At 35.3% G+C, this 26,324-nt stretch overlaps 4 protein-coding genes, 1 long non-coding RNA gene and 1 other non-coding gene across 6 annotated transcripts; 1 reads left to right on the top strand and 5 right to left on the bottom strand.

The window, feature by feature from the left end:
- Positions 1-309: 309 nt before the first annotated feature.
- LOC130710280 (uncharacterized) lies at positions 310-4,009 on the bottom strand. The gene is made up of 4 exons (XM_057559482.1): positions 3,852-4,009; positions 2,143-3,018; positions 1,856-2,014; positions 310-917 (listed from the first exon to the last, which is right to left on the bottom strand). Exons 2-4 carry the CDS (start codon positions 3,010-3,012, stop codon positions 630-632), a joined length of 1,317 nt encoding a protein of 438 aa, XP_057415465.1. The 5' UTR covers positions 3,013-3,018; positions 3,852-4,009; the 3' UTR covers positions 310-629.
- A 3,798-nt stretch (positions 4,010-7,807) lies between these two features.
- Positions 7,808-11,340, bottom strand: LOC130715036 (uncharacterized). Its single transcript, XM_057565027.1, has 4 exons — positions 11,221-11,340; positions 9,273-10,142; positions 9,025-9,183; positions 7,808-8,469 (listed from the first exon to the last, which is right to left on the bottom strand). Exons 2-4 carry the CDS (start codon positions 10,134-10,136, stop codon positions 8,182-8,184), a joined length of 1,311 nt encoding a protein of 436 aa, XP_057421010.1. The 5' UTR covers positions 10,137-10,142; positions 11,221-11,340; the 3' UTR covers positions 7,808-8,181.
- Positions 11,341-16,626: 5,286 nt separating this feature from the next.
- Positions 16,627-19,900, bottom strand: LOC130713715 (uncharacterized). Its single transcript, XR_009010997.1, has 3 exons — positions 17,205-19,900; positions 16,996-17,093; positions 16,627-16,898 (listed from the first exon to the last, which is right to left on the bottom strand). It is a non-coding gene; the product is annotated as an uncharacterized LOC130713715 (long non-coding RNA).
- Positions 19,901-20,310: 410 nt separating this feature from the next.
- Positions 20,311-20,382, top strand: TRNAP-AGG (transfer RNA proline (anticodon AGG)). The gene has a single exon. It is a non-coding gene; the product is annotated as a tRNA-Pro (tRNA).
- Positions 20,383-20,561: 179 nt separating this feature from the next.
- On the bottom strand, positions 20,562-23,189 carry LOC130714496 (major pollen allergen Ole e 10-like). The gene is made up of 4 exons (XM_057564394.1): positions 21,402-23,189; positions 21,212-21,243; positions 20,846-21,098; positions 20,562-20,740 (listed from the first exon to the last, which is right to left on the bottom strand). Exons 1-4 carry the CDS (start codon positions 21,457-21,459, stop codon positions 20,715-20,717), a joined length of 369 nt encoding a protein of 122 aa, XP_057420377.1. The 5' UTR covers positions 21,460-23,189; the 3' UTR covers positions 20,562-20,714.
- A 137-nt stretch (positions 23,190-23,326) lies between these two features.
- On the bottom strand, positions 23,327-24,356 carry LOC130714495 (chlorophyll a-b binding protein of LHCII type 1). Its single transcript, XM_057564393.1, has one exon. The coding sequence runs from the start codon at positions 24,285-24,287 to the stop codon at positions 23,493-23,495; it is 795 nt and encodes a 264-aa protein (XP_057420376.1). The 5' UTR covers positions 24,288-24,356; the 3' UTR covers positions 23,327-23,492.
- Positions 24,357-26,324: the final 1,968 nt, after the last annotated feature.

Below are 26,324 nucleotides of genomic sequence, written 5' to 3'. Positions count from 1 at the left end.
TTGACATTGCTATTTAGTGTCCCCATCAAGGGCCAAAAAGAAAGTGGTTTTGAAAGATTGGAAAAACTTTTGAAAAAGATCCTGTCCAAACATGCATGCTATGGACAAACTACGGTTATATATGGAAAGACCAAAGTAGAAACGGAACCTTCCATGAAGTGTTTTTCCAAACCAACCATTCTTCACCCCGGTGGTAGGGTCCTTTGCATGCTAGGCAAGCGCCACACAATAATTTGTTCGAGTAGAGAAGATGCTTGAAGCAACAACAGTAACACTAGCAACTCACATTTGTTAATTCTTTCAGAAGAATGTAATAAAACTTGGCCTCTTATGTGTAATAGCAAAATACAAGACTATTTTAAGCAAACATTACAAACTACATATGACTACTATTATGTTTGAAAATTCTTCCACAAATGATTCTAAATCCAGAATCAAATATGAGGATAAGCTTCTGTGAATACCTTCGGTATGAGCCCACTGTATATGACTACTAGTATGCGCCCACTGCCTACCCTGCCCTGTCTTTATTTCTTTTGATTCTATACTTAGATATCATCAATTACACTATGCTTATATATATCATCGATGACACTATGCTTATATTAGCATGACACTAACCATACCTATCAATAAATTATGTTTTTTACATCCACAAAAAATGAAGAACGAGTGGAATGTATGAAGTGTTGGTGTGGTAGCTGTTCTGCAACCAACAGGTAGAATAGCCCCATAACACCACTGTGCCTCTGGCTGCTGCTGTAGTTAGACTCCAGAGTTACAGTTTCACCATCAAATACCTTGACAGAACCTGGTTGAGGATAACAAGTGGACATTCCTACAATGTACCCTGCCTCATTTCCTGCTTCCTTTCCACTTCCATAGCTTGGCATAGATGAACATATAACCCTCCCATCCTGTAAATGTCATGCACAAATTTCAGAACATAGGATGCACTACAATATTTAGCCACTAGGATTGGGTTTAATAGATAGATTTGGGGAGTGTCTATAATTATTGCCCTCTGTACCAAAAATAAAGAAAAATAAGTAATAGTCTTCATAAAAGCTGAGCTTTAAGAAGACAGCAACATAGCTTCTACCCCCACCAATTAGCTTTCAAATTCCAAGACAAGGCAACAACTTTTGCCTTGTTTTCTTTTTGGGTGACCATTCAACAGCTTGTAAGAAGCTCAAAGTGTATGCAATGAAAGCAAAAGTTGCAATTAGTAATAAATTTCCAGCAATCAGTTCATCATTTTCTTGCTAATTAAAGTGTCATTCAGATCATTGTTCTCAGAATTGATTGTGGATAAAATTGATTTTTATAAAATTAATTGTACTCAAAATGAGTTGAAAGTGAACTGATTTATGTTGGACACATTTACGAGAACAGTTATTTTACTTATTTATGTAGGGTAATGTTGTGCGATCCAACTGTGATATTTCCGCAATTGATTAAGTGCCTGTTCACGGTGAGCCAAAATCACAGGGGACAAAAGCAACTTGCCTAGTTGCCTTAGCTTTTGAGGTTGTTCACCCTGAGTTTGGCTTCACCGTGGTTTTCCACTGTGTACACAAACATGTACTAAGTCCACTGCAGAACTGTGGATTTGTAGCTTCATCCAATAATTGGTTTTGAAGGTAGAATCAATTGTGAAAGAAAACATCCAAACACAAAAATTTGATTATGATAGTGGAGAATCAATTTTAACACTTGCAAACGTTGAAGCTACAATCATTTGTGATCCTCAGTTGAAACTATGACAGAGAAAAACTAAAGAAAAACGAGGTGTAAAACTAAGGGAAGTTAGCCAAATATTTAAGAATGAATGTAACTAATGAATAAACATCACCTGTCCATAAAGAGTTGAGCCAATTCCCCCTGAATGCTGGTGTGCAACACCATAGATTACATAACCACCAGTTTGCATTGGGAGGCTTGTCCTCTTTACATGATGACAACCATTACCACCCTTATGGTCTGTGCTGCAAGGTTCAACTTCATACTCAACCTGTAACAATTAACAAATAAATCTCTGTTGCTTGCTTATACCCAATAAAGTAATGAACTACTACTATTATGTTTTGGAGTTAAATAAAAATTGAGATAATCTACGTGTTTCTTGATGAGTTCACTTACCACACAATTATGATCTGAGCTGGTTACTCCTTTGGAATCATCTGATATTTTCAAAGTATCAGTTACATCAAGTATGTATATCTTAACAGGCACAACAAATTTGTCCCACTCAACCCATTTCACTGTGTATCTTAAGTAGAGGCTTCTCCTTGTGCTCTCAACCTCAAAGCCTTCCCTCAATTTACACTGTGTATAGTCATAGCAACATAACAAACCTCCAACATAATCTGGCCTCAAAGGTCTGTCATATTCATCCTTTGTGACATTATAAAGGTCACACCTGCACTCAGTGCACCCCAACTTATCCTCAACACCACGGGTATCAATGGCGTGGACATTCAGCAACCATTTCTCCTCATACCCTTCTGGAATTTCTTCAGGGTTTCCTACTTCTATGCCAAAAGGGTCTGGAATATGTGTAGCTGTTCCTCTAGTTTCAGAACCAAGCCCATAATACTGACCAAGAACATTCCTCTGGCATATGCCATTGTTCCTCACCATAACAAAATCATCAGACTCGTGAAGCATTCGATGTCCATTATCATAGCTTTTGTCTGTGTGTGTTGTCACATGTTTTTTACTTTGATGGTATCTTGCAACAACCCAATGGTGAAGGTAAGTTTCATGGAGAGGCACAGGGTTCCCAGCTTCATCAATCACTTCAGCATTGAAACTCTTCATTGCTATATGACCTCTTGGAAAATCAATACCATAGTAATATCTATTGATAACTGATCCTGCTCCAAGTTCAAATTTTGGGGACAGAAAAACAGCTGTTTTTATATTGTTCTCAGTTCTCCCCAAAATTCCTGAACATGTTGCCAGAAGTAATGCCAAAGAAAGTACAAAATTTCTAGATACCGAGCCCATGTTGATCTGTAAGCAAATTCTTTATCAGTAATCAACTAACTATTGATTGAAAAAATACATGGAACATATGTCGTGCATGTTTGAAAATTATTCTACCATTGATTCAGGCAAAATTAATTATGGAGAGAAACTTCTGCGGATAGCTTCTGGTTTATGAAATTGATTGTGATAAAAGAGAAGCTGATAAAAAGGAGCTATTGGATTGTAAAAAAGGCACTATCTTCCTAAAATTCACTATATAACTACACAGTACAAGAGAAAATTCTGCAATCAGAAATGACCAAAAATGGAAATCTAGAATCTCTATAAAGACAACAAAGTGATTAGCCAAACAAGGATTACAGAACAATGTTAACAAGGGCAATAGCATATATGTTTGTGTATGAATTTAGGCAAATAAACTAGAAAATCCTGGATGAAAAAGTATGAAAATTTAACCTTGAAGATGATTATCTTATACTAAACTCAAGGCCAACAAAAAAAATAAAGAAAAAAAGCTATAATCAGCATCTGTTGTTAATCATATTTATATTCATAATTAGCATGGGAAAAAGGGGGAAAAGTGAGGCAAAAGGATAGAGTATTGTGCAAGGACGGACATGAACATAAGAGGAAAGTAAAAACTTAAGTCTTAACATCAAATGAAGATTTGGGTCATCTCATCTCATCTTTAACAGACAAAGACTATAAATAAAAACTGATTCAGAAACAACATATAGTCCAATACTCAATCCAGCATGAGAGGTAGAAGCATGCACAAAGGATGCTATGTGGGTTATTCAAAATTGTGAATGATGATGATGATGATGAAAAAAAAGGAGATAGCTTCAATGGTGTACCTCGAAGCGAGAACAATGACACGGTTGGAGATATAGAGAGACAGACAGTCACAAAGAAGTGAATGCATTAATTTATAGACCAAAGGACGGTGACACCTTTACTCAAGGAAAACGATGCATTCTGGCTTTTCACACTAGGGAGTAGGGAAAGAAAGATGAAATTATTTCTTTGTATTATTCTATTATCAATTTTCTTTCATGTGTTCTGTTCATGTATTAGAATAACTTTGTTTTTATAGGAACATGTGTCTCGTACGTGCCATATTTGTCCCTTTAGGTGAGTAAATGTGTTTTTTAGTGGCTATCTTGTCCTACCTTGGACTGGTTCACTATTTCCTTATCTTAAAATTTTTTACAATATAAAATAACTTTTATCAAAGATAAATTTCATAAAGCAAGTTTAACCATTTTTTTTTTATCACATCACATTTGAGACGATACTCCAAACATATACGATCATATTAAACATGAATAACTTAAACTAAATTAAGTATATTATTTATAAAAAACTATAAATCTTTGTAATACTATAAAATAAAGCATCAACTAACGTTGATTATAGTATAGAGCATCTTTACTATTACTTTCTCAAATTAACAATGAGAAAAACCAATGGAAAGATGCACTTACCAAATCCAATAAACAACCCGCTTGGGGACATCTAGATGATGAAGTACTTTAATCGCATGTTTTATAAATGGTTCTAGTCTTTTATAAAGGATAAATGATGGTAATTAATAATCTACCAGTGTAAACAAATTTTACACCGTCGTTCAATTAAATTCTGCCACATCATAAAATATATTTTCGTTTCTATTAAAATTTAAAACAAAAGTTATTTTCCTCCTATATTGGCATGTTATAATTAATTATTCAACCCATTTATTATTTGATTTACTAAGAGTTTGATTTCTATGCACCGATGGTGTAAAGTTTTTTTACACCGTCAACTAATCAGATTTCAATAATGTGAGAAAATATCTCATTTTATTTAATTTCATTAATTGATGTGACACATCCTTAAAATCTGATTGGTTGACAGTGTAAAAAAAATTTATACCGTCGATGCATCAAACTTTTTCTCATTTACTAATCCTTTAGTTTGGAATGACTGAAAGAGTCAAATGGGTTGACAATTCCTCACGGGAAAACGAATAGGAACAGAGATAAAAAATAACGATGGGCTTTTGTAGGGTTCCCAATAAATTCTCTTATTTTTTCCGGATTTATCTGCTTCTCATGCTACATGAATAGTCAACACAGTAAGTCCCTGAAAGATAGCTCAAATGGTAAGAGCTAGAGATATGTGGATTAGGTGGAATAAAAGGTGAATGATCCAAGTTCGAACCCTGAGAATGATTAATTTACTACTAACATTAATAACTAGCATGAGTATCAACATATCCACATAAATGATAAAATATCAAATTTCATGAGAGCATCTCCAATGTTAGTATCTAATGTTAAATACATACTCATATGAGTATCTATTACCATTGTAGTACATATTCAATTCCAACATGACAAAGATGAGTATGTGGGAATAGATACTTCACACTAGACTTGAAAGATGAGCTTGTATTTATTACAAACACTTACAATTAATTAAAATTGAGATAAATAATAATATACAAATGTGATGTTGATGGTGAGATCCACTATAGAAACTTTTAAGAGTTGTTGGGTTGGAGTAAAAAGTTAGTAAAATATGGTAGATGATGTGGCATTATGGAAAATTGAAAAAATGATGTGTAGATATTTTAGTAACTATGATAGTAAAATATGGTAGATGATGTGGCATTATGGAAAATTGAAAAAATGATGTGTAGATATTTTAGTAACTATGATAGATGTAGATGCTCTAACTATTTATCTTCTTTCTTGTTCCTTCCATGTTTTTGTTGGAACTGAGATGTTGATGTCTACCGACATGGAAATGCGGACAAGTGGCATATGATCGATGGGAAGGATAGACCTCGTCGTATACGCCAAATAAATGGCATCATATGAATTCACGACAGATTTGGATTTTATAAATTTTTTAAAGCGATTTTATAAATTAAATGTCTTGTAACTAAATAAATAAATACTATAGATTATACTAACAAATAGATTTTCTATGTAAAAAAAAATACATCCCAAATGATAATTAAATGGTAAGAGCCGGTTCTTCTATTGATTTGGGAGGTTTATGTCCAATAATCAACTCCTAAAGATATGATTTATATTTCTGATTTAAAATAAGAATAATTAGAAGGCGTAAAGTGTTGTTAATCTTTGATGTTAAACCATAAGAGATGGTATTCAATCATACTATAAGCGCTTTTTATGTGTTGTAAGCCATGACGTAATAGCAAGATAAGTGATGAAGAAATACAGTGATGCTTTGTTTGGTGGGAATTGATGTTAGTACTACACCCACATTTTTCTTACCCCCAATTTATGTTGGTGGAGATAGGAGCAAATTAAAGTATTGTCATCTAAGTTGCTGATGAGACAGTACTATTCGTGGGCAAGCAAAGTTTCAACTCGGAATCCATTCTACATAACAGAGAAATGTTATGCAGGCAAGTGTTCATTTGCAGTTGCTGGTCGGGGCCACGGGGATGGAAAGAAAGATGAAGGGGTCGGTTGGCCTTGGCCGGAGATGGAGACACAGGTGGGTAGGTAGATAATACCTAGAGATAACTCTCTAAGCCCCAGGGGAAGCTCGATGCGGGTCTTTGCGCCCGCCTTCTCCTCTACTATGAGATGTGACACTCTTCATAATGATTTACTCCCTCCGTTCCTGATCTTTTGTTGTTTTAAGTTTTGGTCAAAATTTCAAAACTTTTGTTGTTTTACAAACCCAATGCATTTTTTCTCAACTTATTCCATGTTTACCCTCATTTAATATTACATTTCTCACCTACCACCTTTTATTTTCACCAATCAAAATCATAACAAGTTTCTTAACCAATAACTATCATTCTCTCTCTTAACTCTAACTCAACATTAAATAAGGGTGTTTATGTCAACAAATATTTCAATAATTGCACTCTTAAACAATGTGCATAACCTTAAACAACAAAAGATCAGGAACAAAGGGAGTATGATTTAGAAAGACAAGCAATAGTTGTTTTAAAGGGCAAAGGTTGACTTTCATTAGCAGGGGAGACCATACATTAATAGATCAGTAGTAATTATTAAAAATTTAAATATTACAGCTTTATTCAAAACTTTAAAACATTGGGTTTATGATTACATTTCTTATAAAGATTTTGCTTCACTCATTTTTAATTAATGTGGATTCCAACTAGTGCCAAAAGATTTTAATATCGCATTTTTACCCAAAACCTTAAAGCGTTGAGTTTATAGGTCATATATCTTATAAAGTATTCGACTCACACATTTTTAACTAATGTGGGAATCAAACTTATATTTGAATTCTCAACAATCTCTCTCTTTCAAGTGAGTTTATCGGCTTTGGTACCACTTGTTGGGGAAACCGAGTAGCACAAAGAATAAGATCATGCATCAATGAGCCAATAATGAAGACCACCGAGAGATTTGAGCACCACAACTTTAATCATAACCTTAAGGCATTGAGTAAGTCTCTTCTTTTATAAAGTCTTCATCACACTTATACTAAATCAATTGGGACTCCAACTCACACTTGAATTCTTAACAATTTACTCACATATGTTTGGGGAATTGATTACACACCGCAAACATAATTGCGGAATACAAAAGGAAAAAATGAGGATGGTATAAAAATGTAAAGGATGGTGAAAAAGTTAATACCTTGTTTGGTTGATGAGAGAAAGATAACAGAGAAAGTAAAGAAAAAATATGAGTAGAAAGAAAGAAATGAGAAATAAAGTGGATTATATATGTTGTGGTCAAAGAGAAGATGCTTGAACCAACAACAGTAATACTAGGGAGGGCTACTCAACATTTATTCCTTGAGAATAATGTAAAATAAAACTTGGCCTCTTGTGTGTAACAACAAAACAAAAGACCCTTTTACATGTATAGCTATACAGTACCACAGATACATCACATAGCCATATGCCAATATGAACAAGACTGGTTTAAGAAAACATTACAAACTATATATGACTACTACCATGTTTCAAAACTCTTCCACAAAAGATTCTAAAACTAGAATCAAATTTGAGGATAAGCTTCTGTAAATACCTTCAGAGAAAAATATGATATGCCCATTGACTGCTCTGGCCTGTCATTATTTCTTTTGATTCTACACTAAGATATCATCAATGACACTTTGCTTATATAAATCATAGATGCCCCTATGCTTATTATATTAGCATGACACTCACTACACCTATCAATAAATTATACCTTTTACATCCATAAAAAATGAAGAACGAGTGGAATGTATGATGTGTTGGTGTGGTAGTTGTTCTGCCACCAACAGGTAGAAGAACCCCATAACTCCAGTGTGCCTCTGGCTGCTGCTGTAATTAGACTCAATAGTTACAGTTTCACCGTCAAGTATCTTGACCGAACCTGGATGAGGATAACAAGTGGACATTCCTACAATGTAGCCTGCCTCATTTCCTGCTTCGTTTCCATTTCCATAGCTTGGTACAGAAGAACATATAACCCTCCCATCCTGCAAAAGGTCATGAACAAATTTCAGAACACAAGCTAAACTACAGTATTTTACTTCTTAATAAAAAGTAAAAGAAGATTTAAGTCACAAGGTTTGGGTCATTAGTGAGGGATTTGAGAGTGTAAATAGGTTCAGGTCTCATTATCACCTTTTGTATCCAAAAGAAAGTAAAAAAAGTAATAGTCTTAATAAAAGCTAAGGATTAAGAAATCAACATCACAGCTTCCATCCTCACTAGTTAAAGTAAAAACTAGTTGAAAATAAAGTTATTTATGTTTAGAAAAATTTATGAGAAACTGATTTCCTTTGGATAATGTGGTGAAATCCCCCAAGTGATTACGTCCCACCGCAGAAGCTAGGATTTGTAACTTTATCCTAACTGACTTTGGAGCTAAAATCAACTGAGGAATCAAATATTTAAAAACACAAAAAATTGTAAATGCGGAAGCAAAGAATCATTTGTGATCCCCAATTGGAAACTAAACACAGAAACACTGAAGAGAAAAGAGTTGTAAAACTAAGGTTCAATGGTTGTAACTATTGAATGAGCATAACCTGTCCATAAAGAGTTGATCCAACCGCCCCAGAGTGCTGATGAGCAACACCATAGATTACATAACCACCAGTTTGCATTGGGAGGCTTGTCCTCTTCACATGATGACAGCCATTACCATCCTTATGGTCTGTGCTGCAAGGTTCAACTTCATACTCAACCTGTAACAATTAACAAATAAATCTCTAGTGCTCAATTACACCCAATAAAGCAAGGAACTAATATATTGTTTCTTGATGAACTCACTTACCACACAATTATGATCTGAGCTGGTTATTCCTTTGGATTCATCAGATATCTTCAAAGTATCAGTCACATCAATTATGTATATCTTAACAGGCACTACAAAATTGTCCCACTCAACCCATTTCACTGTGTATCTTAGGTAGAGGCTTCTCTTTGTGCTCTCAACCTCAAAGCCTTCCCTCAATTTACACTGTGAATAATCATAGCAACACAACAAACCTCCAACATAATCTGGCCTCAAAGGCCTGTCATGTTCATCCTTTGTGACATTATAAAGGTCACACCTGCACTCAGTGCACCCCAACTTATCCTCTACGCCTCTTGTATCAATGGCATGCACATTCAGCATCCATTTCTCCTCATACCCTTCTGGAATTTCGTCAGGGTTTCCCACTTCTATGCCAAAAGGGTCTGGAATGTCTGTAGCTGTTCCTCTAGTTTCAGAACCAAGTCCATAATACTGACTAAGAGCATTGTTCTGGCATATTCCACTGTTCCTCACAATGACAAAATCATCAGACTCTTGAAGCATTCGATGCCCATCATCATATTTTGTGTCTTTTTGTGTCACATGTTTACTTTGATGGTATCTTTCAACAACCCAATGGTGAAGGTAAGTTTCATGGAGAGGCACAGGGTTCCCAGCTTCATCAATCACTTCAGCATTGAAACTCTTCAGTGCTATATGGCCTCTTGGAAAATCAATATCATAGTAATATCTATTGATAACTGATCCTGCTCCAAGTTCAAACTTGGGGGACAGAAAAACAGCTGACTTTATATTGTTCTCAGTTCTCCCCAAAACACTAGAGCATGTTGCCAGAAGTAATGCCAAAGAAAGCACCAAATTTCTAGTTACAGAACCCATGTTGATCTGTTAGCAAATTCTTTATTAGTATTTAGAAATCAACTAATTAGTGATTAAGAAATAAATCGAATAGATGATGTTGTGCATGTGTGAAAATTATTCTACAATTAATTCTAAAGACAAAATCAATTCTGGGAAAAAACTTCTGCTTCTCAGAATTGATTTTTATAAAAACAAATGCTAGTGGATTATAAAAGAATGCATTATCTTCATAAAGTTCACCGACTACACAGTACAAGAAAATTCTGCAATCAGAAATGACCAAAAGGGAAATCTAAAATCTAAATGCAGACAACAAAGTGACTAACCAAACAGGATTTTCAGGTTGAATCAATCAAATAAACTAGAAAAGCCTGATTGGGAAAGCATGAAAAATCAACATTGAAGAAGCTTATCATATAAACGTAAGGCCAACAGAAAAAATTAACCAAAAAAGCTATAATCAGCATCTGTCGTTGTATTAATAATTATCATGGGAAAAGGGGTGAAAAACTGAAAATGTGTTGTAATATCAATCAAGTGTGAGTGAGTTACTTATTGGAAGAATTAGAAAGTTTTGAATAGTTTACAAGTTTGATGATTCATACTGTTAATACCTTAAAGTTTGAGTGAAATATGTGATGTTCATCAATTCACTTGTGGTTTGCTTTTTAGCCTAATGTGATGATCTTTCATAATTTTAAACATCTCATTGTCAAAAGTCTTTTCAACAATATTGTAACCAGACGGCCGTGTGATGATCCCCGTAATTGTGAACACATCTCCTTTGGCCCAATAAAGTTACAAAAGGATAAAGTGTGGTATTTGTGCAAGCACATGAGCATAAGAGGAAAGTAAAAAGCTTAACTTCACATCAAATAAGATTTGGGTCATCTCATCTCAAACAGACAAAGAGTCAAAGACTATATAAATAAAAACTGGAGGATAAATTCAGAAACAACCAACAGTCCAATACCCAATCCAACATGAGAGGTAGAATTGAAGAAGCATGCACACGATGCTAAGTGTTGTTCAAAATTGTAAATTATGATGATGTTTATATATACAAGTGTAGAAGAAAGATGAGATAGCTTCAATGGCGTACCTCAAAACGAGAACCACTACACTGCTTGGGGGTATGGAGTGACAGTCCATAAACAAAGAAGTGAATTCATTAATTTATAGACCAAAGGAGGGTGACACCTTCTCAAGAGAAAACGTTCCATTCTAGACTTAAAATGTTTCATTAATTTATAAGTTTATTAATACGGCGTAGAAAACAAAGACTCGTTTACTTTTTCTTCCTTTGATTGAAAATCCAACTCTTAATTAACAAGGGTGATGATTAAATAAAAGTATAAAACTAATTATTCTAGACTTAAAAACCCATGATATTAATACATGCACTAATGTAGAAAATGCATTTCACCAACGTTAAGTTCCGCGTCAGCAATAATCACAGTTGAACCGTGATGTAATAAAACAATTACCACGGGTCAATTATACAAGCTTATAATATGATTACCTATGGCTAAAAATTTACTTTGGGCGCTCACAGGCCAAACAGGCCTTATGTAAAAAAATGTGGGGAGAAATTTAACCTCAATGGATAAGGTCTTGAACAATTTTCTTCTTCAAATTCACTATCTTCCCCAAATTTTGCACTTAATCTAATTAGTTCAATTTTTTTCAAATAACTAGAACGTTTGTTGGTTTTTTTATCTATACAGCCGATCGTTATGAAAGCTAGTTTCAGAAGCTCTTCTAAACATGGCATACTCACAAGCCAATTAGAGATTTAGAGGTGACAACGCAACTTACAAACCCCATTTTCCTAATTTCTTACGTATCCCATTAACGCCAAGAACAATAAACCAACTAAAACACGGAACTCTTTGGTATGAAGATGACAAATAGAGACACCTAATGATAGTTTGTTATTTTTCTACACTCCATCACACAAAATTTGCCACTATTTAGTGTGAAAGTGAAATGGAAATAAATTTATGCACTTAGCAACAAAAAAGAATGGAAATAAAAAATCGCAGGCAATAATCATCCTGAGATAAAAGTAACAAAAATGATAGAAACTAAGATCCAAATTCTACCAAATAAATTTAAGAACCGTGAAGAAGTAAAGACAATAAGTCAATAATAGTTGTATTAGTCAAAAAAAAAAAGTTGTAGCATGTGAGGAAGTTCTTTTTGAAGTCATATTATTGGGTAACTAATATTATTGGGTAACTACGTTTATTATCCTTTTATTAGAATTTTTTTTTGCTACAAAGTAGTTTTAATATAAAAAGGAAGAGTGGTGCACCGGATTTTGGTCCTAGACGTTGTGGAAAGCTCGAGCTAGCTGGATTTTTCAGGGAACTGACTCCTCGCTCCACCAGATTCTCACGACTGACATGTGTTTGAAGTTGGACTACCATCTTTGTCGAGCAGCTTTGTCAGCATCTGCGTCGGACAGTTTTTATACTTACGAGTGGTATCAAAGCCAACTCATGTTAGGCCATTGAGAAATTTATTCAGCTTATTTTTTTAAAAAACTTCTGAAAATTAATCTCTTGTTATGAACATTTTGATGGCCATCAGGGTTAGGAATAAGCCTATCCATTTAAGTTGAACTGTGTTGAACTATAACAGTGGTTCATTAAAATAGAACTGCACCAATTACCAAACCTCCACACTGAATTGAACTGGTTTTCTGGTTCGGTTAACTATTTCAAACCGATTTAGGTCTCGAACCGGTTTCTCCAAGATGGGTTATAAGCCCATTTTCTTCACGCTTAACACCTGATTAGAGGTCTCTGTAACAATGGTGAAGTTCAAAAAACGTGGCAGTTCTACAAATATATATTAGTACAAGGATTTCAGTTGGATTGGCAAAGTTATGGAACCTTGATTTCTGGGTATTGTAAGGCCGAGAGAACAGATCATGCCATATCTCTGCTTATAATCATTGAGGAACAGAAATTGGCTCCCCTTATGTGGTTATGTACACCTCTATCATTCGTCAATTTTGTGAAGAATTGCGTCTAGATGATGCCTAGAACTTGTATAATGAAATGGTTACCAAGAGAACTTCTCCAAATCTCTCCATCTTGATTTATGGGTATTGTAAGGCTGAGAGAACAGATCAGGCCCTATCTCTGCTTAGAATCATTAAGGAACAGAAATTGGCTCCCCTTATGTGGTTATGTACACCTTTATCATTCGTCAATTTTGTGAAGAATTGCGTCTAGATGATGCCTAGAACTTGTATAATGAAATGGTTGCTAAGAGAACTTCTCCAAATCTCTTCATCTTGATTTATGGGTATTGTAAGGCCGAGAGAACAGATCAGGCCCTATCTCTGCTTAGAATCATTGAGGAACATAAATTGGCTCCCCTTGATGTGGTTATGTACACCTCAATCATTCGTCAATTTTGTGAAGAATTGCGTCTAGATGAGGCCTAGAACTTGTATAATGAAATGGTTGCCAAGAGAACTTCTCCAAATCTCTTCATCTTGATTTATGGGTATTGTAAGGCTGAGAGAACAGATCATGCCATATCTCTGCTTAGAATCATTGAGGAACATAAATTGGCTCCCCTTGATGTGGTTATGTACACCTCTATCATTCGTCAATTTTGTGAAGAATTGCGTCTAGATGATGCCTAGAACTTGTATAATGAAATGGTTGCCAAGAGAACTTCTCCAAATCTCTTAATCTTGATTTCTGGGTATTGTAAGGCCGAGAGAACAGATCATGCCATATCTCTGCTTAGAATCATTGAGGAACATAAATTGGCTCCCCTTGATGTGGTTATGTACACCTCAATCATTCGTCAATTTTGTGAAGAATTGCGTCTAGATGAGGCCTAGAACTTGTATAATGAAATGGTTGCCAAGAGAACTTCTCCAAATCTCTTCATCTTGATTTATGGGTATTGTAAGGCTGAGAGAACAGATCATGCCATATCTCTGCTTAGAATCATTGAGGAACATAAATTGGCTCCCCTTGATGTGGTTATGTACACCTCTATCATTCGTCAATTTTGTGAAGAATTGCGTCTAGATGATGCCTAGAACTTGTATAATGAAATGGTTGCCAAGAGAACTTCTCCAAATCTCTTAATCTTGATTTCTGGGTATTGTAAGGCCGAGAGAACAGATCATGCCATATCTCTGCTTAGAATCATTGAGGAACATAAATTGGCTCCCCTTGATGTGGTTATGTACACCTCTATCATTCGTCAATTTTGTGAAGAATTGCGTCTAGATGATGCCTAGAACTTGTATAATGAAATGGTTGCCAAGAGAACTTCTCCAAATCTCTTCATCTTGATTTCTGGGTATTGTAAGGCCGAGAGAACAGATCATGCCATATCTCTGCTTAGAATCATTGAGGAACATAAATTGGCTCCCCTTGATGTGGTTATGTACACCTCTATCATTCGTCAATTTTGTGAAGAATTGCGTCTAGATGATGCCTAGAACTTGTATAATGAAATAGTTGCCAAGAGAACTTCTCCAAATCTCTTCATCTTGATTTCTGGGTATTGTAAGGCCGAGAGAACAGATCATTCCATATCTCTGCTTAGAATCATTGAGGAACATAAATTGGCTCCCCTTAATGTGGTTATGTACACCTCTATCATTCGTCAATTTTGTGAAGAATTGCGTCTAGATGATGCCTAGAACTTGTATAATGAAATGGTTGCCAAGAGAACTTCTCCAAATCTCTTCATCTTGATTTCTGGGTATTGTAAGGCCGAGAGAACAGATCATGCCATATCTCTGCTTAGAATCATTGAGGAACATAAATTGGCTCCCCTTGATGTGGTTATGTACACCTCTATCATTCGTCAATTTTGTGAAGAATTGCGTCTAGATGATGCCTAGAACTTGTATAATGAAATGGTTGCCAAGAGAACTTCTCTAAATCTCTTCATCTTGATTTCTGGGTATTGTAAGGCCGAGAGAACAGATCATGCCATATCTCTGCTTAGAATCATTGAGGAACATAAATTGGCTCCCCTTGATGTGGTTATGTACACCTCTATCATTCGTCAATTTTGTGAAGAATTGCGTCTAGATGATGCCTAGAACTTGTATAATGAAATGATTGCCAAGAGAACTTCTCCAAATCTCTCCATATTCAATGCTTTGATCTATGGTTGTTGCTTGAAGGTTCAAATGGAAAAATAAATTGGTTTGCTAAATGAAATCTGGAACAAGAAAATTGAACCAGGTGTCTACACTCTTAGAACTCTTGTCTAGGGGTTTTACAAGGAAGGGAAGATTCTAGAGACGAAAGAAATTATTTCTGTTTTTGTTAAAGAAGGGGTAAAACCTAATGTTGTGACTTTTAACTCTTTGATGCAGTACGACTGCAATGTGAAGAAAATTGATACGGCCAAGGATATTTTCAGCTCTATGATTCAAATCCGACTCATACCTAATGCTAGGAGGTACAATATTTTGATTGATGGGTTCAGCAAGATAAAGATGGTTGAAGAAGCAATCGAAATATTTCACCAAATGCAGGTTAAGAATGTTTCCACAAACATTGAGACTTATAATTCCCTGATTAATCTTATGTGCAAATTAGGTTCACTAACTAGAGCCTCAGATTTTGTATGTAAAATGCATGATAACGGCATTCGCGCTGATATTTATACATACAAACTCCTTTCTAGACTGTCTTTGCAAGAATCACGAGCTTCCTAAAGCAATGACATTGTATGGTACATTTAGAGACGAAGGTGTTGTACATGGCATCCACACGTTCAACATTTTAATCAATGGTCTTTGCTTAAATAGAAGACTAAAGGAGGCACAAAAATTCTTTAGAAATATTCTCACGAAAGGCTATCGTTTAGATGTTGTAACATACAACACTATGATCTCTAGGCAATGCGGGGAACAATTATTCAATGAAGCTTCGGCCTTGCTGACATAAATGGAACATAATTTTGTGTTCCTGATGTTGCTATTTTGACATAATGACATCTGCTCTCTTTCAAAACAGTAAGGATGTTGAGGCAGAAAAACTACTTCATGAAATGGGTTCTAGAGGTCTATTGGGGAGTAAAGCCAAGTGAGGTCGTTTCCTTCTAAGTTTTACATTTTGAAGCTTCATCATTCTAATCTTAGTTGCTAGAGATCGTCCAACAATGTGGCTACTGTTGCTAGGCATCTGATTCGTTTTATACTTTGTACTAGTAGTGTATGTAAAGAACAATTTGCAGGGCTTCTAATTCGGTTTTCATGAGGTTAGTAGTTAGCTCTTATAGTATAAGCAAAGAACAGTTTGTAGGTCTTCTAATTCAGTTTTCTTGAGGTTAGAAATTACCACTAATAGTATACATAGATGTTATCATCATTTTTCCTATCAGAAAAAAAAAACACCTCTTTCATATACTTTTTGATGATCACGTAGTAGAAACCAAAATTCCGCATTGTTGCACCATAAAATATTTTCAAAAAAGGAAACTTGTAAATGGGATCATATATCTTCACGAAGATGAACTTAAAATTGTATTTACTTCAAAACGACACGTTTTACATTTTAAGCAAAACGCCTCAAGCATTATCTCGAGGCATTGAACTTTCCCATAATGATTTACCATTGCTAATGAAAAAATGAGATATAACAAGGATAGATTGCCATAAACATCACAAAAATAGATGGAAGGACTCCACCATTCGCCAATGTGTATTTTCTGCCCTTGGACGCTCCACAATGAGCGTAATAGATGGGCGCGGCTAAAGATGTCTTTGCCCCCGTACCCCTGCAATAGTTGAAGCCATCAAAGAACGAGTTCAAATTATCTTTTAAGAAAGAAATGAAAAGAGTAGGAAATTGTAAGGAAATTGTAAATTTCATACTTCTCACACAACCCTCTAGTTATCTCTTCTATTTCATCATTGCTAAAGTGGTTCTCGTCCATGAGCACTACATATCTGTTTGGCTTTGTCGTGGACCCCTGTTTTTCAAATCAAAAATCAAAATTGTCAGTTAACTTTTCAAAAAAAAAAACATCACAAAAATAAAAGATTCAAAGTTTGACAAGAGAATAGACATTTGCGAATGTGACCTGAAGACGATATCAAAAAGAATCAACGGTGCGAACATGACTGAGATGACGGTAGTCATCGGCGGTGAAAACGCAGATGTACAAGGAAATCTTGACAGAAAACCTCTTTTTTGCAAGTTGCAAGCACACAACTGAAGACAAACACCTTCACGAAGAAGATGAATATAATAAAAACACAAAATATATCTTAAATTTTTCTAACTTGCAATAATCACAAAGCATGACTCAAACGTCCATGTCATCCTTTAATCAATCCTAGAAACTAAATGCAACCGTTTTAAATTAAACCATTTTTAACATTTTAATCACAAAAACTAATATTTATCCAATTCAGTTTGTATCAGCTAAACCTCTACCCAAGTCATCTCTCAACTCAATAAGCACCAAAACAAACATGGTCTGGACAAAACTCAAGAGTAAACAACCAAAGGGAGAAGGGAAAGAAAGAGAACATGTATTCAAGCTTAGTAAGCACCAAAACAAACATGGTATATCAGTTTAGTTATAAAAATATAACTAGTAAACAACACGGTTTAGTCATAAAAATAGCATAAGTAGTTCAAACCAGGACTACTCACAGTCTCCCATAATTTCTGGGCTAATAGTTAATTAGAGATGAAGAATTCATCATTTCTAAAACTTTCACGGCATGTCGCAAATCAGAAAGTGCTAAAATGCTATATTGAAGAGCTAATTGCAGACACACTTCCCATAACACCTTTGCCATAAAAAAAGCCAAGACCAAGAGGTCAATATGGTACAATTCCTATATCAAGCCTCGTGCATCAATGAAGCATACAAACACGTAACCAACATCCATTGATTCTTTCAAATATCTCACTGCATCTTTTTCTTTTATAAAGAACCGGTGATGAGAGCTGCATTTATATCTTATGAACTTGTCATGAGAACCGGTCATTTTTTTTTGCATAGTACCCGTACATCGCACAGGTCGAGCTCAATCTTAGTATGTAACAAAGCAAAGGTGTTGGCTTTTTTATAAGCCATGATATATATATATATATATTGAAATGAAGTACAAGGATACTTCAACCCAATACAAGTAGAAAGAGAGAAAGAATAAAGCTAAAGACATCATAAACTTACAACATCTTGAAGCCCTTATGCTACTAAACATTATCCACCACTCCCATGAAGGAAAGACCATGAAAGCCAATGAATTCAGAACAAAAAAACTAACAACCCCTCACATGATCCAACGTCCCTACCAAAATTGCCAGAAAATATCTACAAAACCAAAAGCCCCACCAGTAGACAAGATTGCAAATTACAGGTCCAAATAGATTAATCTCTAAAAAGAGCTAGTAGCCATCCTATGCTTCTCAACAGATTAAAACATAAGCATGTTGTAACAGTGGTTATCATGACCATTATGCAACAAGAAAGTCACTCCTCCTCTACCAATTTATAAGCAAGACATTCCCACGAAACCACACCAATACCATACCAAAAAGAAAAGGGAAAAATTCCACTAACTATCCCACAAATAATATACCTTATAGACAATTCAAAAAGATACCTTCCAAGCGAACCCACACGAAGAACATAATGCAAGCACCAGATAAGAACCTTTCAACGCCATAACCACCATCTTTAATACAAACCAATGGATTTAATACCCATTATGCCAAAGAATAACGAAAATTCCTGCTTCTTGCAACCAACCAAGACCACGACCTTATCTGAATAAGTTCCAAAACTTTGTCCACCTCCAGAGCTGAATCCCTGAATATCAAGTTATTTCTCCCAAGCCAAATCGACCAGGACGCTGCAAACCAAACAACCATCCACAATCTATTATGTTTTGCAGTAAAGCAGTAATTGTCATGCTGCTGAAAGTGCGCATGACGACTGCAATGAAGGACAATAGCAATATCCAACCAATTATAGCAATAATACCAAATCTGCACAGCAAACTGACAATTAAAGAGCAAGTGATATGTCGACTCCTCTGCTGAACCGCACAATGGACAACTAACCTCTCCATCTATAGGAATGATCATCCTCTTTTGCAAATTTATTCGTGAGGGAATTCTATCAAAAAACAACTTCCATACAAAAGCACATACATTAGACGGGACTAGATTGGACCAGAGAAGTGCATAAACCTCATCAGCATCATCAAGCAACGAATCAACAAGGGCCTCTGTAAGCAGATTTCACAGAATAATTCCCATCAACCTCCAAACCCCACTTCCACTTATCATGAGAGCTCTAAACAAGAGCAGCTGAATGTAAAACCTGTAACAAAGATACTAATTGAACCTTCTCCCTTTCACTTAGAACTTTCTCCATTTTAGAGTCCATTTCCAACAACCATTCTGCTACACACCCATATCATTCACCAAAGAACTCTTTTGAATTGTTAAATGAAACATTTTAGGAAACATCATTTTAATAGGTACATCTTTCTAGAAGAGATCATTATCTCCTTTGCCAATGACCTTATTCACTCCTTTATTGAACCAACAACCTTCTGAATCCTCAAAAGATATGTTCCACACATCCTTCCACTAAGGAGAAGCTTTAGATGGAATGCACATAAGCTTACTCGAATGATCCTCGCAATACTTACCCCGGATCACCTGATTCCATGTGCTGTATTGGTCATGATACAACCTCCACCTCCACTTCCCCAAGAGAGCTACATTAAATTTCTCTAGATCTTTAACACACAAACCCCCAACCACTTTGGCAAGCACACCTTATCCCACCCAACCCAACGGATTTTTCTACCGGAATCCACTCCACCCCAAAGGAATGGAGTAAATTCATTCAAATTTTCCCCATAATTCAACTTATTGATTTTAACCATTAATTTGTATAAGGTTATTAAATAAAGAGTATCAAATAAATTTCCATTCAGTAGTAAAAGAAAATTTTATTTGCATATCAAATTGAATGAAAATTTAATAAATCATATCAATTTAATTTTAAGTTTTAATTACAATATTACATAAGTAAATTATACCATTCTACTAATAGGTTTGACAAATTCCGTAATTAAATTTTAAATATTTAATAGTCCTGTAAAGTATTGATTATACTTGTTTAATATGGTGTCTTGCAACAATCATTCAACAACGGGCATTTGGTCTAGTGGTATGATTCTCGCTTAGGGTGCGAGAGGTCCCGAGTTCAATTCTCGGAATGCCCCTTTATTACATCATTTTTTGTATTTTTTACATATAAACCTCATTGATTTGATTCCATCGTTTGTAAAATACAGTGACAGACCCTTCATTTAATGTTGTTATCTTGGTACTTTTTAATCAATAAAAACCTTAGTATAATAGTACTATAGTTAATCAATTCATGAACTACAGACAAAGACAATGTAAACTCATTCTTCCAATAAAAACCTCAATATGTTTTAACACATCATGAATTACACATAATATAAACCACTTATTGTAATAGACATATACTAGAAAGATACACTATTACTCATGTAATATGTATCTTTCTCCTTATTATTTCCACTGAGGCCTAAGCATACTTGCAGCTCCCATAACCTGCAGATCAAAGAAAAAAGCAGAACAAAATTATACCAAGTCAGAATCCAACATGAAACATAAAAAAAAAGTTACCATAAATTAATGAATCACATGATACTTTACTTGGGTCATTGGTAACAATGAGACCAGAGCCAGAGAAGTAACAATCCCAGGTGTTTCTTCCAGCAGTTGCATAGTACTGATTCATCACAACAGAGGCATGATTCACTAGATTGTTGGGGTTGAAGCAACAACCATCTGATTGGATCACACTGCAATCTCCGATGGCGTTGCAAGCATACTCAATGTTAGTGTTCAGCTCAAAAACAGTTGATGAAGGCTTTGCAACACACCAGCTACTGTTGTTGTTAGCAACCTGTAGAAAATTGTTTCATAACCAAATTAAAGACAAAAACAAAACAAAAAATCTGAGCTTTTATTCATTTCTGTGGAAGATTTATAATAAAATTAGGTAAAGATTTTTTTTACCTTTCGTCCATCAGCAAACTTCACATGCCCCCCTGCACATAATTCAATTCAAAACCAATCAAAATCCTCACAAATTGGAAATTAATGTTATTTGCAGACATTATGCAAATAGGTGATAGGTATAAAAATGTAATTCATAAAATATGTACTCGTATGAAATGTAACCCATCAAGCAAATTGAACTAGTTACCAGAGTTGAGAGAGAGGAGCAGGGGAAGGAGAATGAGAAAGGGAATTGATTTGGTCATGGTGTTATGTGAGTGATAGCTAGGAAAATGTGGAAAGCCAAATGGTGCTAGTGAAACAATTAGAACTCTGCTTATAGTGCTGTAAAGTGGAGAGAAAGTGAAGGTATTTATAGAGGTTCAAATGTTCAATGATTCATATGCTAGGAGATTTGTTGTTTGATGCATGATCAAGTAGGTGAACATAGCGTGAGTGGTTGAAATGTGAGTGTGACACAATTTACTACTTTTTGCAATGAATTTCAATCATCTTCTCAATTCTCATGTGACATTCACCTCATATAGCATATAGAATCAGAAACTCAGAGAATATTTTGATTGTTGGATATTTAAGGGAAAAGTGAAATATTATGGAATATTTTTTAGTACTTTTATGATGAAAAAACAAGAGACTGATTGTATCTTATATATTCCTAAACTGGAGAGGGGGGGGGGGGGGGGGGGAAGACATGCATGAGATATTGAATAGAATCAGATTGATTGAATGCATTTTATCATGCTTCATTCTACTTAATATTAATTTAAGCAATTAAAAACTAATTGCTTATAAACCATCAGATATTTTTCCTTCACAGCACACTAGCAGTTCTCATAACCTGTACATCAAAGAAAAACATAATAAAATGAACCAATTCAGAATCACATAAAATAATCCATGTTTATTAAAATCATTACCACAAATGCTATACTTCTTCCCTTTTTCTTAAAGGGGTCTATCTTTATGCAAATAACTAATGTAGTATGCTGGCCTTACTTATAGCACATTTATTAAGTCTTGAGCCTTGATCATTGACATCACAGTTACCAAGTGTCTCTTCTTTTCAGTGCATAGATCTGTCTCATGACAACAGATGCATATTAGTGTTGGAGTAGAAGCAGGAACCACCTTAATATTGGATCAGCTTGCAATTGCCTAATTAAGTTAGTTGCAAAAGCATATTCGATTTTGGAATTCAGTTCAGCATCACTTGCTGAAGGCTTTGCTGACCAACTGTTGTTGGTTACCTGTAGATTATTTCATGACCAAATTAAAACAACATATGAGCTTTCATATATTTCTTATATATGTCAGGTACTTAAATTTAGGCCCAGTTTGGAAGAGCTTATTTGAGCTTATCTGACAGCATAAGCTCTTATGTCAGTGTACGGGAGAGCTTATGCAAACAGCTTATGGTCTGCCATAAGCTATTTTCAGCTTATTTTCATAAGCTACTCAGGATAGCTTATGAAAAACAGCTTATGCTTATACACAGCTTATTTTTTATTTATTTCAATAAATTTTTAAAAATAGCTTATGAATAAGCGCTTATGTCATAAGCGCTTATGACCATAAGAGCTTAATTAAGCTGTTTATCCAAACGGGACCTTAGTTGATGATTTTTTTATCAGTTCATTAGCAAACTTCATTATTTCACAGGGCATCCTGCTCACACAGAGGAATTATACCCTGGCAGTTACTAGAGGATACAGGCAGCATGACTTGAAAATCTTAGCCTAGCTCATTTAAGTATGGGCTGACGGGCCGGCCCATCAAATAATAGAAATACAAAAAAGGAGATTTAACTTCAACTGTTGACAAAAAAAAAAAAATTCAACTTACTACTTATTAATTTACCACCATGAAATTGGATTTCCTATCTTGTTTCAGTGTAATGGATATCATCAGAGAATGAAAGTTTTCATCATACAAAATCCAACCATAATTAATTAATGCAGACCTACTAAACATACCAAATTCTGCCCATTGAAATTAGTTCATTTTGGTGGTTGGAGGCTTGTTAGTTGCAAATTAAAATCCAATTATCAAATCTCCAGAAAATATAAAATGTAACACCAGGGGTTCACAGATTGATTATTGAACAAAACAAAGTAAAAGTAAGTGACATGAAATTAACTTGGACCAAATGGATACACACATGATTAATTGATAATTCACATACTCAGGAGAAGTACACTGCAATAACCAATACCTCACCAGACCCAAATTTAAAACCCAAACTCACACAAGTCATCCCTCTCTCTCTTTTTTGCAATTCTCACTTTCCAGGGACAAAGTTGGTGGCATAGGCCCAGGCATTGTTGTTAACTGGGTCAGAAAGGTGGTCTGCAAGGTTCTCCAAAGGCCCCTTTCCGGTCACAATAGCTTGAACAAAGAATCCAAACATTGAGAACATGGCCAACCTTCCATTCTTGAGTTCCTTCACTTTAAGCTCAGCAAAAGCCTCTGGGTCATCAGCAAGGCCCAATGGGTCAAAGCTGCCACCTGGGTAGAGTGGGTCGGTCACCTCACCAAGAGGCCCACCAGCAATACGGTAACCCTCAACTGCTCCCATCAAGATAACCTGAGTGGCCCAAATTGCAAGAATGCTCTGAGCGTGGACCAGGCTCGGGTTGCCCAAGTAGTCAAGCCCACCCTCGCTGAAGATTTGTGACCCAGCCTTGAACCACACAGCCTCACCGAATTTAACCCCGTTGCGGGCCAAGAGCTCTGGGAAAACACAGCCCAAAGCTCCCAACATGGCCCACCTAGAGTGGATCACCTCAAGCTCACGGTTCTTGGCGAATGTCTCGGGGTCAGCAGAAAGCCCAGCAGTGTCCCAGCCGTAGTCACCGGGGAACTCACCGGTCAAGTAGGACGGGGGCTCACCGGAGAATGGGCCCAAGTATTTGACGCGGTCTGGGCCGTACCATGGGCTTCCGGATGAAACAACTTTCTTGGTGGTGGCTGCCTTCCTCATGCTGAACCTGCCAACTTCTTGGGATGATGGGCTCAGGTTAAGGGCCTGGCCAGCCAATGATGGGGAGGAGAGCGCCATTGTTGAGGCTGCCATTCTTGTACCAAAGGCTTTTTCTTTTAGTTGCTCTGAGTAGTAGTGATTGGAAGAGGTGAAGTGTTAGGTGAACATGGGTGGGTTATTTATATTGAACTTGAAATGGTTGGGATGTTATCTTGTGCTATCTAAAGTTGCATTTTCATTGGGGGTTTCAGATTTTTGGCCTACACGTGGCTATCCATTTGGCACCTCTTTAATCCACTAGTGGGTCAGATTGTGAACAAGATTTGTATCCAATGTTGGTGTTCCACGTATGAATGATGGATTCCAATGGATATGTGAGTGAGTGAGTGAGTGAATTTATTGTTTTATTTCATGAAATTTGCTTAAATTTGTGGGGCTGTGGTTTGTTTCAACAATTCAGAAGTGTAAGATTTTTATTGTTTGGGTCCACATGGTGTCTTCTTGTGTCTAGGCGAATGAGAGCAGTATTGATATATACACACCTCCTTATTTATACACTTTATTTTCACCTATTTTTATTTTTATCTTTCTCTTTTTATTATCTATCACATCTTATACTCTCTTTCTCTTACTTTTTCTTTTCTTCATATCTCTCTCTTTCTCCACCTCTTTCCACCTCAATTTAGAGGTGTGGACAAATAATTATTGCGAATGAGAGTCATAAGAATTGAAACCATAGTGACCGTTATTGAGAGATGTTCTATGTCAACAAATAATAGCAAAATGGAAGTAAGATATAGGCAACCAAATTTGGATAAGAGCCAAGTCATGGTTAATTGATGGTTACAGCAATTACTTGAATTGAATTGAAATATGGTTTGTTCTAACAAATGCATTAGTTGTGAGAGCTGGGGTCTTACATGACCAGTATTATTGAAGCTAGTATTTCAGAAAAAATCAATGAACTCTCACCCTCATGATTTAAAAAAAAGTGCAGAAGATATATATCATTTCATGTGAGTGGCTGGCGGAAAAAACGAAGCAGAGATAAAATATTAAGAGAATTTTAGAAAAACATCTATTTTTCAATCATCTCTACAGAGACAATACTGTTCCAGCTATGAACAGTAAAATTCTCCCAGTCAAATATTTAACGTAATTGCATTTAGAGGGATGTAAACTTAAAACTTCTGTTTAAACTGGAACAACCTCACGCAAATTGAAAATCACATATTCACTACTTATATATGAAGGTCCAACAATTACATAATGCAATTGAATGTTAGAATCAAATTCTATTGTAACTATTTTAACTTCAAAGGAAACAAATTTACCAATCAATTTTAATTTATAGAATTGCTCATATTTTTATCCATTTTCCATATTTATCTAACAATGTGCACTGTAGAAAAAAATGAAGGTGTACTCGAGCATTTTATTCAATAAGAATGAGCAAACAGTGAATAAATTCTAGAATTTTTGCCTATCTTATGGTAAATGTCCGTATAATATTGTAGGGAGTTCATACTTTATAGGGGTGCACATGAGTTGGGTTGGATAGATTTTGGTCAAAATAAAATCCGAACCGATCAAAATTATCTGGGTTGGGTTGGGTTGGATTTCACGAATTTATTCTTCGGACCCGATCCGAACCAAACCGACGAAGTTCGGATTGGGTTGGTTGGATTGATTGGGTCACTATATTAAAATAATAATATATCTGAAATATTAAAAAATCTTGCAAATATTATTCTAAATTCAGAAAAAGTTATAAAAAATACTAAATATGTTATAATACTAAATAGCATGAAAATGACACAAAAAGTTATACCAAATAGCATGAAATAATATCACATAAATGACATATAAGCAAATATCATGAAAACATAAAACTTCATTACCAAATGACATGAAACAATCTAACATAAATAGTACCTAAAAAGTGAAAAACAACAGTAAATGTCATGTCATGACACTTAGAACTTAGATGTCTCCAATATGCCAAATAATATATATATACATGGAACAAATAACTACAAACAAATACTCTAAATTCAAATATGACAAATAACTACAAATACTTAAGTCTCAAAGTTTCAAAAAGTCATAACTCCAACACTAGCACTCCAA

This window comes from Lotus japonicus, chromosome 4 (genome assembly GCF_012489685.1).
Source record: "Lotus japonicus ecotype B-129 chromosome 4, LjGifu_v1.2".
NCBI lineage: Eukaryota > Viridiplantae > Streptophyta > Magnoliopsida > Fabales > Fabaceae > Lotus > Lotus japonicus.
This window is presented reverse-complemented; position numbering and strand designations above follow the sequence as displayed.